At 35.7% G+C, this 16266-nt stretch overlaps 2 protein-coding genes across 2 annotated transcripts in view; both read right to left on the bottom strand.

Moving 5' to 3' along the window:
• Positions 1–1551: 1551 nt before the first annotated feature.
• Positions 1552–7941, bottom strand: LOC135226966 (ER membrane protein complex subunit 4-like). The gene is made up of 4 exons (XM_064266671.1): positions 7807–7941; positions 3809–4043; positions 2701–2856; positions 1552–1847 (listed from the first exon to the last, which is right to left on the bottom strand). The coding sequence occupies exons 2-4, from the start codon at positions 4010–4012 to the stop codon at positions 1689–1691; spliced, it is 519 nt and encodes a 172-aa protein (XP_064122741.1). The 5' UTR covers positions 4013–4043; positions 7807–7941; the 3' UTR covers positions 1552–1688.
• A 4048-nt stretch (positions 7942–11989) lies between these two features.
• Positions 11990–16266, bottom strand: part of LOC135220464 (protein transport protein Sec16A-like) — a 92421-nt gene continuing 88144 nt past the window's right edge. Inside the window, exon 23 of the mRNA XM_064257595.1 lies at positions 11990–14703. Within this exon, the coding sequence (XP_064113665.1) occupies positions 14527–14703 (177 nt within the window). The 3' untranslated portion in view covers positions 11990–14526. The remainder of the gene's footprint in view (positions 14704–16266) is intronic.

The following is a 16266-nucleotide window of genomic DNA, read 5'->3' as shown; positions in this document are numbered from 1 at the left end:
TGTGACAGAGAATATAGCTATATATATACCTGCCAGGTAAGTATACATTAAACTTTATCATAAAAACTTCATTTTTACATTTCCATTAAAAATTCTGGGTCCTCTTTACCACTCACTATTTATTGAATTTTTGAGCCATCAGTTTTTATTTTATTAATATTTTGGAATTTTTGCACCACAGTTGTTTTATTAATATTTTGGTACACAATTGATCTGATCACTTTTTGTATTCCTCTTAATAGGACATTCTTTATATGCCATCTTCCCAAGCTTTTCAGTTTACCTTTATCAAAGATTGGCAACTAAATGATGAGAATCTAAACAATATTTTGGAATTTTGTTTTTTCTCTCGACTATTTTCACACATTAAGGAAGAAATAGTTTAGAATGACTATGTATACATCACATAGCACATTTCCTTACATTTATTTCCTCACTATCTCCAAAACTGTTCCTTTTACAATTCAGCAAAACAAAATTTTTAGCATTTATTTCCAGAGAACTATTCCTTAAAACAACACTAACAATATGAAGGATGCAGATGCTTAGTACAGAATATTTTATAAAACAAATTCCCCATACGGGGATATTGCCGTCAGTGCCCCATCATGCGGTGTACTGCTCCTTTCACATTCTCTTCCATCTATCTTACTTTCCACCCTCTCCTAGCAATTGATTCATAGTGCAACTGCAAGCGGTTCCTGATGATACACCTTTCAAACTGTTACTGTTAACTTTTGTTTCAGCACTGAATTTCCTCATAGATCCCAGTGCTTGGCCTTTGACCTAAATTATTTATTCAATTCACATAAAACAAAATTATAATTGTTTCATATTTAATAACATTACAGTAGCACAACATATATTACCAGCACACCTAAAATGCTTGACATACATTGAAACTTTATAATCTGCACATAAACTACATATTTAGATTTACAAAATATTTTTACAAACTTGTATTAAAACTAACCTACTCATTACATTCCAATGCAAGGAATCTAAGTACTGTACAAAGTATATTGCAGCCTCTTGTTAGAAAATTAGTCTTGCTTCCCTGATGAAAGGCTATATAACAATGACATCTGGATCACTGTGGTGCTGGGAGAACAGATATAGAATGGAGCTAATTCTAATATCCTTGAACTACCAAAATTTCTTGAAAACAGAATATGAACTATTTTACCAAGCTTAAACAAATGATAAAACTTAAAAAACTTATGAATATAGGAAAATCTAGCATTATTACAATCACTGGCTTCAGTCATTCTTTTGCAAATGCACATAAAATTAATGTGAAACCATTTGCATAAATCTTAGAAAATATAGTCAAAAGTTACTTTTTGTTTTCTCAAATTTTCTAAAATACGGAGCTTTTGAGACTTAAGTAGGGTCATTAAAAAGCATTCTACCCTGCAGGGAACAAAAGAGCCCTGAATGCTACAGAGGCAACTTCAACAAAGATATAATAATCATCCATGGGAGGGGGGCTGGGGGTGTTTCAGTAACTGCCAAAGTGCACTTTGATTTTCTGCAAAGCCCACTCTACTGCCTTTACACGGCACACTTTACAATAAATACTGTACATCACATTCTGAAATGCAACATGTGTACCATTACATGGTTTAAATTAATCTTATCAGTTCGTACGTCTATTCCACTACATGCACCATAGTCTTGGGTGTGACCTACAGCATAGTCATCCCGCCATAAGAATACTCCATCTGAATAGCAGGTTCTTGGAAAGCTAACCAATCCGAGGCGTGAGTTGGAAGAATACCCATACTGTGGCACTTATACAATGCTAATCCAACATTCACAAGATTTCCCAGCAAGTAGACAAGTTTCTGAGAATAAAAAAAAAAAGGATTTGGTTACATGAGGACCAATGAAACTTCATTTCAAAGTGACACTGCACAAAGTGTAGTTCTCCAGTGATTCACATATGGTGTTATTCAGTTCTCAGTAGCTAAACTAAAATAGTAACAAAGAAAATGGTCAAATTTAAACCATTATGAACATTATATTTAATCATACTTTTATCTCTTGCAAAAAATATAGTAAAGGCCAAATGAGTGTGTACTAAACTTTTAGAATTTGGAATTAGTCAATGTACAAAGAGTGAGAACAGACAAGGAAAACCCATTTGGTAGATCCGGAAATGATCTTATTCTATTTGGTAGATCTGGAAATTATCTTGTTTTTGAACGCATGTATCCTTTGAACTGCTTGAATGCTGAGATTGCAAATGATATAGGAAGGTAATTTCATTCAAGCTATCATGTAAATAAGTATATCTTAGTTTAATCAGACCACTGAGCTGATAAACAGCTCTCCTAGGGCTGGCTCAAAAGATTAGGCTAGGAACCAACTGGTTACCTAGCAACGGGACCTACAGCTTATTGTGGGATCCGAACCACATTATATGATAAATGAATTTCTAATCATGAAACAAATTCCTCTGATTCCACGTTGGCGGGGCAGGGAATCGAACTTACGACTACCAAATAGCTATTGTAGTGCATGACAGTATACGATAAATTTTTCACATGAAAATAAATATACAATACCTCTAGTAAAAAGGAAATAATCTACACAGAATCTAAAAATTAATTGAGAAGTTTGTTCTTATACCAAAGAAAAGCTGTGTTAAAATATATACAAATTATGACAAACATTTCTAATGTTGCATACACTTACTTGGAATGCAGCGTGTGTCCCCTCAATGGATTTGAATGTTGTGTTTGTAGCCCAAAGGGCCTTAATTGGTCTCAGAAGCATCATGCCTACCATCATAATCGGGAATATGCTGATGCTGTTTCCAGCCATAAACATGAGGAAAAGATTCATTGGTACCTGTAGGTAAAACCATTTTCCTTATCATCATTAGCATTATAAACTATAATTTCTTAAATCATGGTACATTATTATATTACCACCTTAATAAACAATAACTATACTGTACATTATATTTGTAATTTAAATACGGCAAAGCAAAACATAATCATTACTAATTAATGCTAATATGAACTGTACCAGAAATATTGCAAAACCTATTTCACAAGTAAATACCATCCAACTTTTGCAGAACCTGCTAACAAACATCTAAATAAGACTACTGAACCAGTTATTGTATTGAGTGAATATGGATATACAGTACAGGAAGTCCCCGGCTTACGACGCTCTGAGGTTACAGCGCTTTTCAATTATATTTATCAGAAATTATTTCCAGGGTTACGCCGCTTACAATGCTGATCTGGCAGAACAAATATGACTCCAAAAATGCAAAATAATCAATATTTGAAGTTTTTTTTTATGAAAAATGCAATAAGAATGCAGTTTACATTGTTTTTAATGCACCCAAAGCATTAAAATTAAGGTTTTCTTAGGATTTTTGATGATGTTCTGGCTTAAGACGATTTTCGGCTTACAACGTGTCTCAAGAACGGAACCGCCGTTGTAACCCAGGGACTGCCTGTATATTAAGGAGAGTAGGCAGTGTCATGGACATCTACTGTGAGATATTGGTTGCCACAATTTCTTCCCACCACACAGTAATGACAACTCCAAGTAATTTTATGTATAACAGCAACCAAGTCCTAATTTATGGTTAATCTAACAATAAACTATTAGTATCTTTAAGAGGAATGTACACTGAGCATTATTTGAAGACCAGTAGTCTATCACCAATCTACTGAGAACAGTTTTCCATTATTATAATAATATGAATAGAATCAAACTTACTGAATACACAGTTCAAAAACTGAAATGTACAATATGAAAATCTACAGTAAAATGCAGTACATACTGATTTCAGAGGGCCAATTGCAGTATCCCAAGCCTTCTTTATGACTAGGTTTGGATCTCCCTGTCTGTTTGCTTCAGCATGAACTTGGTTGATGGAACTCATATACCCAGGAGGAGCTGGCAAATTATCTCCTCCCCTCTCTCCACGTCGGCCAGCCAGGTCTAAAGCCCATTTCCGTCGGTTTGTGATTGTTCTGTTTGCCATTTGTACAACTGTACTGTACAACGGTGATTACCTGAAAATAAAAATTTATGCTACAGTACAAATACGAAAAATTTTCTCCTAATTATAACATAGGTAGTTACTGACTCAATTTTTGGCATGCAACAGCTCAGGCTGTCCTGACTTAAAAATGTAATTTAAAATTGATGGACTGGTAATTCTGTAGACATACAAAAAAAAAGGGGGGGGTATACCCCCATTGATAGCCTAAACAAATAATATTTACCCTCATGAAAAGGGAAGTGACCGCTGAAGCAGTTTTATTGGGAAAAATAAAAATTCTTTCTTGTGATTACCTGTAGTACTGCATACTCAAAGGGTTGAAAATGCATTAAAAAAAAAGGCAAAATAATTTTACTTATCCCTTCCTGTCTTTGAGAGTGAACCAACTAAGTGTTAAACAGTTAACAGTTACTCTAATTGATAACTAACTAATGGTACGGGATACCACCTTACCTAGAGGAAATTGCTTGTTGAGAACCTATAATAAAAGGAAGTATAAAGGGAAATACAGAAAGAATAGATTGTACTTATCAAAAGTGAAAAAATATTCTTGAACTTCTTAATTTCCAATTGCACGACATCCTCAAGGAGGTGTTCCACAGTCCAAGAGTGCGAGAGGAATAAAGGAGGCGTTCCACAGTCCAAGAGTGTGAGGATTAAAGGACCTCTGGAACCAAGTTCGACAGAGAGGCACATTTACTGCATATTGATGCCAGTGTTCATTGAATCTGGTTACCCTTGCCAGATAATGAGGATCAGGGATCAATTGTGAATGTGAAAGATCTCTGTTGACATTGAAATACAACTTATGAAAAAGTGACAAGTCATAACTGTTACTATTAGAAAATTAGAAACCTGTCACTATGAACCAATATCTAGAAGAGATAAACCTCTGGCAGGAGCAGACAACCACACTGTAGAATAGTATCCTGGTGAAGGAAGAACAAATGAACTACAAAAGGTATTTATTTTACGAGTTATAAATATATGAGGCCATACGAACAATACCCAACTTTCGTGTGACAACTGCTGAAACTAAATTGATGTTTCTCAAGTTTCTCAAAAGTTGAATCTGATTCAAGCATCATGAGCTCTTCTGGTTACATTGCCTTCAACAATAGATCTTCTGCAACTCGTAATTAAATATACATGTACATATATGGCAAAGACTAACTAAAATTTTACCTTGACTAATTTCTATTGATTTTGGCTTTCAATAATCATTTTTTGACCTATGGTACTGTCTAAATGTGTACGGCTAACCATAAAAGTGAGTTCTCAGCAGTGAGTCATGACTTCCTCTCCTAGGACAGGTGAAATTTAGGAACAAAAGAAAAGTTATCTCTTACAAGTTCATAATTCCTTCAGACTGATGAAGTTAATGCAAAGAATAGGGGGGGGGGGGGGGTTAAAACCTGAATACCACCACTGATCGCTTAACCCATAACTACAGAATTGTTAAAATCATAGACTTGAAACTTATTTTTTCTGAAGCACCTATAGAAGAATCCTATATAAGAACTTATCATTTTTACTAATGCTTCCAAATGGGGGTGGATTTTTGCAGAATACAAACAAAGTGTGCTTAGAATACACAAAACCTGAGCCAAACCTTGAAATTTACTTAACCTAGCTTATGTGAATATACATGTAAAGTCTGTAAAACCCACAGAATTCATAGAGGCATGAACTGCAGTAAAAAATATGTCAACAGAAACATATCTTACTTGAAATACACCAATAAACACAGTACTTTGGGAAGGAAAATGTCTTGCTCATGGCCATCATGATCTCTGTGATTTGTCCTACCTAACAAGGTGAAATGAAGTGGCTATGTTTCACTCTGCTTTTAGCACTGACATATAAACAAACACAAGTACATATCAACAAAAAGGTGAAAGGGGATTGCTTCTTAAGAGTTGTTACTTTGTGGGGACTTTGATATTACTAATTCCAGTTATTTACAGCAATGATGTTTGATAAGGCTTGAGTGACTGATTGATTTATAAAAATTTGGGTGAAAAGGAGTCTCAGCTCTTGGAAAGAAAGAATGAAATGGGAAAATATAGGTAAAGTAAAAGGCTAAAATGTGAGTGCAGCTACAGTATACCACATGGGGGGGGGGGGGGGGGGGGGGGGGGGGGGGGGGGGGAGGGGGGGGGGGGGGGGGGCACTGATGGAACTAAACCCCCACCCACCCCACTCCCCCGGGGGAAGATAAGGCTTTGGAATTGAATTCATTACGCCAGATTGAGTTAAAATTGTGCCCTGTATTTTGGTTACTACAGTGAAACAAATAATTTTACATAAATGCGACAAAAATACTGATAAACATACTACTGTACTGTATTCTATTATGTGCAATGCATCAATTATATACTACTGTATATGTATTATGTATTATTGCATCACAAAAGCTTCTGAAATGCTGCAATATAGCACTATTCTCCACATATCTACATTCCTCCCTCCCTCTACCTCTCTAGCTGAACTACAAGATGGCTGGTAATTCATTTAACACTTCGATTCTGTGAACATTTCATATCTCATATGAATGGAGGTTACAGTGAAAGGAATAAAAAGGGTTGCACCCAGGGGCCGAAGGAATGCTGCAAACAACCTTAAAAGGTGCACTGACGACACTAACCCAAAAAGGGGTATTTGGCTGTAGCCAAGGCACCTTCCACGAGTTCCCTTGAAAGAGGTCACGGAAAACCCACAAACGTAAAGCTTCACTTGCTAATAGAATTATACCTAAGTCCAATATTTCAGTTGTGGAGTAAAAATTTACAACTTCTAGGGTAAAAAACTGCATGGTACAGGGGTGGACTATGTACGATCAATGTGTACAACCCCAAGAAAAGTACATTATAACGCGTCCTGACACCGGAGTAGAGGTCTTTAGCTCCGTTTCTCACCAACAAGAAGTCGCGTCTGATGCCCATCTCCGATGTCAGGACGCGTTATAATGTACTTTTTTGGGGGTTGTACACATTGATCGTACATGGTCCACCCCTGTACCATGCGGTTTTTTACCCTAGGTCTGGTAGGTTAGGTATGACCTATTTTTCATTCGGTGCCAAGTAATTTTCCCCTATATGCGTGGTGGAACTGAACTTAGATTTGTCAGTAAAAATGGGTCATTCTAACGCTAAAATCAGTTACGTTTTTGGTAGGGTAGATTTAAAATTGGCCTAAGGAGGCTACAAAATTAGTTAAGCTTTTGGTAGGCTAGATATAAAATTAGCCTAAATAGACATAGGCTACAAAATTAGTTAAGTTTTTAGTAGTCTAGATATAAAATTAGCCTATACAAAAGTAGCCTGAATAGGCCTACCCTAGGCTACAAAAACTTCAAGAACTTGGTGGGCGAGTTATCAAACTAGCCTAAATGAGCCTAGGCTTCAAAATTAATTAAACTTTCGGCTGTTTAGACGTAAAAGTTGCCTAAATGGGCCTACGCTAAAAGTTTTATTAACAAGGCCTTAGCTGGTAGTAGGTAGGCCTACCCATCGCGAACTACGGAAAGTAGCGCTTAATGAAACCACGAATCCGGTTTCCTATTAAGGTGTTAATGTTTATAAAAGTCTTAAAATGGCCTAATACGGCCAATGCGAGGCCATTGAGGCCTTTTAAATAGGCCTACGCAACCCAACATAGGATGCACTTCCGTCGAGTCCACATCCTATAGGCATATGAACCTTCATCATAAATACCCTTATATCTCTCTATATCTAAGTCAATTTCACCCAGATATCTTGACCTCCCCTTACCTCACTAGTATCCTCGTCTGACCTCGCCGGAAATGGGTCTCAAAAATGATAAAATGACCCAAATATGATTAAAGGTTTTCGTCACAACACGGGTGGTTTTGGTGTGGTTGAGGGTGCGTTCCATATGATGGTATCTTTATTTTTTCTTCTATTTTCCCATTTTATATCTAAATATGGTGATGATTATGATGATTATAATATTCTAAATATGTATCAAATTATTATGCTCTCTTTTACCCATTCAAAATACTTATAAAGTAGCCAAGGCGTAAGATTAACGTAATGGTCTTCCTGACACTTGTCAGGGCAGGTGTCATCATCATCCTTTAGTCTAAAAGGAAACTCTCTCTCTCTCTCTCTCTCTCTCTCTCAACACAGAGGGAGGTCCAGCGAGAGTTACATTTTAATCCAATAAATAAGAAGTGCTCTCTCTCTCGTTAAATTTTAATCCAATAAATAAGAAGTGCTCTCTCTCTCTCTCTCTGTTTAATATTTACACATTTCCGTTGTCTTTAATTTCCTCACCGTATCATTTTGGCTTGATTTGTAAGGCCAGGATACCCCAGTTTCAATACGGTTTTATTACTGCATTTCCTTGTCACCTATAGATTATGGTTATTAATAAATACACTGCGTATAATCGTTTTATAATCCTTGATCAAAAACGGCTTTGCTATGATTGCAGGTGAAAATTTCTTGGAAATTTAATTTGTACTTGATGAAGCATGATTCATAGAAAAGATCAGTGAAACGTGGTTTAATTACTTTATCAGACAATGGTAACATTGGCACGTGTACTATAAATTATCCTCATTAAATGCAGTTAGTGATAGCATTTGAAAAGAAAGTTTATTTCTGAAAATAGATTTGCGAGTTTATAACTACCGGGCTCTCGGATAGACATATAAGACGTTAGTTAAGGACGTCACATTAATAATTTGGCGATTTAATTGTATTTTTGTGCTTAACATTTATCTATTAGATAACCTCAAACAACTGGAAGTATGACCATTTTGTAATGACCTGCAGGTGGTCACAGAGAAAACGTGTTTTATTAAAGTTTAGGATTATAAAATTTTCTATAATTTGATTGATACGTTTTCTACGATGCTTTGTTGCGCACCTTATACATAATTACAAATATAAATAAACTACGTAAGTATTTGAATACCTATTAAAGTTTTAAATAATATAAGTATATCTTAAGTTTAACCAGACCACTAAGCTGATTAACAGCTCTCCTAGGGCTGGCCCAGGATTTGATTTTTATTTACGTGGCTAAGAACCAATCGGTTACTTAGCAATGGAACCTACAGCTTATTGTGGGATCCGAACCATCAATTATATCGGAATATATCCAGAAATGAATTTCTGATCACCAGAAATAAATTCCTCTGGTCCAGCATTGGCGGCATTGTGGAGCGAACTCGGGCTACCAAATTAATGGCTAGTACGCAACCCACTCGTCCAATGAGGAACTAAGAAAATTCACTTAAATAAACAACTATATAAACTTGAAGTTTGGAAATTATAAATAAATCTACTGACCTTGGCCATACACTATCTCATTACTAATAATCGTCCAATGATGTGATCATTGCTCCAAATACCTCCAATTCAAAATAATCCCAAAATTTCTCATAATCCGATGACAGGTTAATCTATGCATATGAAATCGAAAGAAATTAAACTGTGTTTATTTAACTTACCAAATAATTACTGAATGCCTTTCAGGTACCTTTGAAAGTGCTTTAAATATTTGTCGCTTTAACACTGAAAATTGTGGTATATTCCACCGACTTATCTTCATTAGCATTAAATACACCCCAAACAAGAGCCAGTGTTGGGTAAAGGCTTTAATTTATTAATTGTCAAGTGATCACCTTCTTCCCGTTTAAAGAACCAACCAGCTTTCCACGTGCACCGATTAGTACCATATACCTACCCCATTCTCTTCAGACTGACAGACCAAAATGACATGGTTTTTTAAGGTTTGAGTTGGTGATTATCTCCAGTGGTTCTACATATTGCAATCTTCTTTCTTTGTTTAGTTTTTCTGTCTCTTATAGTTTATTCTGACTGAATGTGACGTAATACCTGGTATTATTTTTTTTGTTTGTTTGTTTGTATGGTGTTTTTACGTTGCATGGAACCAGTTGGTTATTCAGCAATGGGACCAACGGTTTGACGTGACTTCCGAACCACGTCGAGGGTGAACTTCTATCACCAGAAATACACATCTCTGACGCCTCGATGAAATGCCCGAGAATCGAACTCGCGGCAACCGAGGTGGCAGGCCAACACCAAGTCAACCACGCCATCGAGGCGCTTTTCCCCTCCAGGTGTGATGCAGTAGTGTCTTGAGACTCCGGGTATTCTACTGCTGCTTTTTTTAGAGAATTTTTTCAGTGAGGTTTACTAAGTAGTACTACTATATGCATTAAGTTTTAAAACAAAATGTTATAATTTTTGGTAAGATTGGTTGTCTTGATGTATATTAACTAGTACTTACTGAATTGTCTGGATCCCATTTCCTCCACCTTTCAAGTTTTTAATATTTAATAGAAATACTAAATTCATATTTCAAGCAATAAACACCTTGATCAAACTTCACTCCCTAAAAGGCAGTTAAAAGTCAACATTTGCATCTAGGATCTTTTTTTTCTAATCCTTTTATTTTTATAAGGCTCTCGTGTCATATGCAGCGCGACATAGGGTTCACTCACTTTTAAGGGAGGGGTCAACAGAATTACCCATTGTCATGGGACGTGAACTATGAAAATCCCGAGTTATTTTCCTGTTTGTACATACTATGATAACACATTTAAAAGCTGAGCCTGATGGCCTTCAAGGCGTTAGGCATGCAGCCTTGAAGGTCTCAGGCTGTATAGATAAATCCCAGCAAAGAGAATGCTTGTCACATTTGACAATGTTCCTTGATCACATCTGCTGCACCAGTTCTACTGGAGAAGCTGCATGCTGTCCTGCATCACTTTCTTTGGTAATCTCACAATCAAAATAATGTAACGAAAAGGCTGGCGTTACCATCCGAAAATCAATCCTGACTGTAAGGTGACAAAAAGTTAAAAATGTTAAAATCCTAGCCAATTTAGTTTAAAGCTAGTTACTGGTTTCTGAATCCCCCACCCAGCATGTTAGGAGTCCAGGGTTCTTGAATAAATTAAAGCAAAGCATGGAGCATTTGGTTTCTCTAGATTTGTTGCGACACCTCTTATAGGTTTACACATTCACAGAATATCAAGGAAAAAATGTCTAACAGGGTGGATTAATATGAGTTTCCAAACCTCAAGTTTGTGGATAATCCTGGAATTATGATGTCCTACCATCTTAATCAGAGCAAAATACACAACCGATGTCTACAAAGATCCAATCTACTTTTCTTGCATTAGATAGGGCGTCATGATTACCATGACTTGTTAAAAGGAAACTCATAATAGATAATTCAACAAAGTTAAGTATATCTTAGTTTAACCAGACCACTGAGCTGAATAACAGCTCTTCTACAAATTGGTTACCTGGCAACGGGACCTAAAGCTTAATGTGGGATCCGAACCACATTGTATCGAGAAATTAATTTCTAATCACCAGCAATACATTCTTCCGATTCCACGTTGGCAGAGCAGAGAATCGAACTCGCAAATAACAAATTGGTAGGATAGCACGTTAACCACTCGTCCAACAAGGAACTAATCACTTAAAAATAAGTCACATCTTTTATGGGAAATAGGCATGAGTATGGGGAACCTAAACGAAAATTTCAAACCACACTGTATACTGCTCTCTGATGACATACCCTTAACTTGAGATTGGAACCTATGGGGTGGTACACAGTGGCTTGTGACCACCTTGCTATAATAGTTAGTCTGACCCACCTTTCAGTAAAATACCGTAAACTCATTGGGTTGGCCTGGATGGTTTACTTTCAATAATGTTCAGCTTTCATTCCACTCAGGAATAATTTAATTTGAAAGATTCAAGACACTTGTCTGGAAAAAGATCATAGCCACAAATCCACTTCTTACAGTGAGGTATCATTGAACAATAAACGAAATGTATGAGTTGGAAGTATTCTCTCTTCATCTGGAACCCAGGAAGTATTCTCTCTTCATCTGGAACCCACACATATTATCTTTGAATCATCAAGGGTTGATAAAATCATCAGTAAAAGGAGGGACCACATATATTTTATTAATATTCCAATATGTACATAAATGTTTTCCTCTACCCCTAGCAAAAGTACATGATTTTTTAAATTTCCAGTCATATTTAGAAGGATTTTACATTCATAGAACTGTTTTCTAACAAGAGTACATACAGCCCTTAACAAATAACCAAGAGTGATGCAAGGCAAAAATACCATCTTAATAAAAATGACTTACAGAATACAGTAATGTAAATTTCCAAAGGAAGCAGAAGGGAACAGTCATCAACTGGAAACCTGTTAATCATACTACTTTTGCTATTATTTATCTCACCATCTCAAAGTAACAAAGATATAAGGATTTACAATAACACATGATAAATAATAATGATATGACTACGCTACTATACACTGGTAATGAAAAAAACGGGGATAGGCGAGGACCACGGGACATACGAACTGTCCTAGACTCATTTGGAAATGTGCACATGAATTCTCTTAAGCACATCAACTTAACAAAAATTAAATATTTATCATGTCTCTATAAGGTACACTGTTTAGTTTTACTTAAAACAAGGAGGATCGATGCTTGTAGTCAAAGTAAATGTTTTTCATATAAAATTGAATGGCTTACTATTAAGTCTTATTATTCTTATAATATCAAGGCCTTTACTCCACATATGCTCTTTCAGCATTACTAATGACCAGTTGCACCTGATGGTAAAAGGAACACGCTGACACTAAATGCAGTTTATATCAAGTTTAGAGAGATGTACTGAAGAAGACTGTTTCCTTACAGCTAATGCTCATCATAGGTTCACTACTATCCTTGGTCAAGAGATAAAACTCAATAGTGCAAGAATAGCTGAAAATTTTTCCTACACATTCAGATATAAACTGAATTTAACCATCTATAGATCTTTCTTTTCATCAGTTGCCACTGATACACAAGTGGAAAAAATTGTTACATATTTCGGAAAATTTGCACTTGCTAAATACAAAGGCTTTCATTAAATAATGATATTCTTCGTATGGAAATAATTCTCAAATAAGTTTTTCTGATTCTGAAACCAATGCTATATACAAAGGCTTTCATTAAATAACGATATTCGTATAGAAATAATTCTCAAATGTTTTTCTGATTCTGAAACCAATACTGCATCCCCGGTAAAAAGCACCCAAGCTATAGGAACTTATTAAAATACAATTCCAATTAAACTTCACAGATACAACCTTCAGCAAGACAAGAGCTTGCAAAAAATTAAAGTGTGTTTATAGAAACTTCCCAACAAAATTATATCGAGTAATATATACCAACTTATGACATACTACAAAATATACTCTCATTAGCAAAACTAAATAAAGCATATGTAAATATCCTACTTAAATCATTTACTTTACCATAACATCCCACAGCCATGTCATCTGCTTATTTTAAAAGATTTTATTTTCTGAGTCTGTATCATCAACTTGAACAAAATCAATGGATAGGTCTGCAGTCATTAATGTTGTCACAATTTTATGAGCACGAGAGAGATGCATAGTCATCATCAATTTTCTTATGTGAGATGGAACTCCACCACATGACATGTGGACTTAATTGGCAAAGGTCAGAAATACTGACTTGCCAAATTGTGACCAATGTGAACATTGCACAACTGAAAATATGCACCACTGATGAACTGCAGCATTGTGTTATTTATCTTGCTTACTTTTATTTTCCTTGCCAACACTTTGAAAACCTGTATGAAACTACCTTATCAACTAGTTTCAAACAATTTTTTCTCTACCTCTTTCCATGAACAATTGCAAAACTAATGCAGTGCATATTCAGCTCTCCAATGTGTTGGCACTACACCTGCTTCCTGATCCAACTGTAAAAGTACAGTACACAGAGACATTGCTGTTGCAATGAACACACACTTAGCACCTGAGCTGTCAGGTCTTGCACAGTCTGAAAGCCCTGTATTTGCAACTTACAATTAATATCTGATGATACAAATATCAAACTTTTTAACAGCTTTTGCTCCTGCATATACACAATATAATCTTTTCAAGGCAATAATATAATCAACTGTAAAATTCTGAATATATTACATCTTCAGGACTTAAACTAATGCTCTATACACAACATTGCACTGATCTTCCCTTCCCAGAATAAGTAGATAAAATCATAACAGTATATTAATGGCTGGAAATTCTGATGAAAATGAACACAACTATTTTCCAATCTTATATTATAAACCACGTACTATTAACATTGTGAAAACTAATTACAAATAAAAGTTAAAATCCTCCACTATTACCGTATTCACTTGAGACACTGAGCTGCATTCAGGAACAACTGTACATACATCTCACTTCACTGGCAGCACTGAAATGGTCAAGATGGTTTTGCACCCCTCCCCCCACCCCCCATCACAGTGGTGTCATGACCTAAGTGACCCCTTCACTAAAATTAAGATACCTAATAAATATCCTCTAACTTCATATAAAAATCTAGAATCACAGGAAGAAAAAAAAAAGGTAGTAAACCCTGCATTACCAAAGGCTCGTATTCACATTAGGGTTTTCTTCATCGTTTCCCTTGGTACAATCTCTTTCCCGGGCCTACTCTTTGTCTGTGCTGGGTTGGATGAAGCAGTTGGGTTGAACTGAGAAGGGTTGAAGAACTGGGGTTGACCTGGAGGAGCCATCATGGGTACCGGTCCCTCAGCACCATCACTCGATGTCCCCTGTTAATAAATAACGAGAGGATCTCATTATCCACAGCTATCCTCTTCTTAATCATTCCTCCATAGTAATTATGTCAGTGACTTTAAGAGAAACTGGATTTCTCTCAGAAACTATTAAAAGATTTCTCCTTGAGTACAATTACAATCCACCATGTAACATTCACCTCTTGAAAGGAGACAACAAAACAGCCCTTAATTCCAAGAACTACTAAATTCAGCATTCAAAATACAGTATAGTCAATATTCTGAAATGAATACAACTGCTGAATATGACACCTCTGGAAAAGGAAAAACTATACAGTAACATATCAAGACATGCTCCATTTTAAATCTATATCATTCTAAAATAATGTTTTCACCTCCAATGAACAGAGAAATACTAAGTGAGAAGGTTTATGAGAATACTAAAATACAGTTTGTGAACAGTTAATAGATTGCAAGCAATGAAATAAGACCTTCTAAGCAAATACATACTGATATTAATCAGTGAAAAAAACCCAAGTTAAATAAACCCAAGCACTTACAGGCATTATCAAGATGCTTTTGATTAACTTGATCAAATATGAGCTAGACAAGGATAAAAGAACTATCATCATCAAGGGCACATTTCAATAATAGTTGGTTATGGTGCAACTCAGCTCATCTCTCTCTCTCTCTCTCTCTCTCTCTCTCTCTCTCTCTCTCTCTGTGTGTGCAATACCTTCCACAATGTCTAAGCCATAAAATTATACCTTTATTAGTACAGTATGACATTACTGATCATAAGAAAAGCCCAAACACCTTTCCTGATGACATACTTACTACACAGAAGTCCAAACTGCTCTATCTGAAGGTTCTCAACTCAACATGCAAGGATGTGATAATAACTGTTAAAAATCTCAATATTAGAGGTAGACGTGATTTTCAAGAATGGATGATGGGTATGGTTACTGCTTTTGAGCAAGGATTGTGCAGATACATAAAAAAATGGACCATAGCAAAACTGGCAAGCAGAATCCTACATTATGAGTGCATATCAATGTCAACTTAAAAGTATACTACTGAAAGATGCTGTCCACTAATATCAAAGAATAAAATACAAAATTGTCCAGAGGTTTATCTTTGGAAAACTGTTATTACTTGTAAAGGTGTCACCAACAATCACTCTTCAAAATGACAGCCACATATTTACTCTACAGGTACCTCTGCTGCTGACTAAAATTCCTGCGCAGGGTACCAGCACCATAATGCCCTCCCTATTCTCAGTGAAATATTCATGCTCCAGTTCAATACTTCCTAACATAAGTTACAGATTAAATATGTTTGCTTGATAGTCACTTCATAAAAAATCTTTCATATGGGAGTTTTTGATGTTGATGTTACTTCAAAGTGCTATATTCTTATGTAATACTCCTAATATACATAACTACATTCTTATGTAATACTCCCACTCTATATAGTCTATTTTCTATCTTCCATTTATTTATGCCATATACTATATATCGCAGGTTCTGTCAACATTTCAATTTACAGTATTTACAGTAATTTTCTTCTCTATTCAGTATTCTTTTTAAAAGAACATTG

The sequence above is a fragment of the Macrobrachium nipponense genome, chromosome 20, assembly GCF_015104395.2.
Source record: "Macrobrachium nipponense isolate FS-2020 chromosome 20, ASM1510439v2, whole genome shotgun sequence".
Taxonomy (NCBI): Eukaryota; Metazoa; Arthropoda; class Malacostraca; order Decapoda; family Palaemonidae; genus Macrobrachium; species Macrobrachium nipponense.
This window is presented reverse-complemented; position numbering and strand designations above follow the sequence as displayed.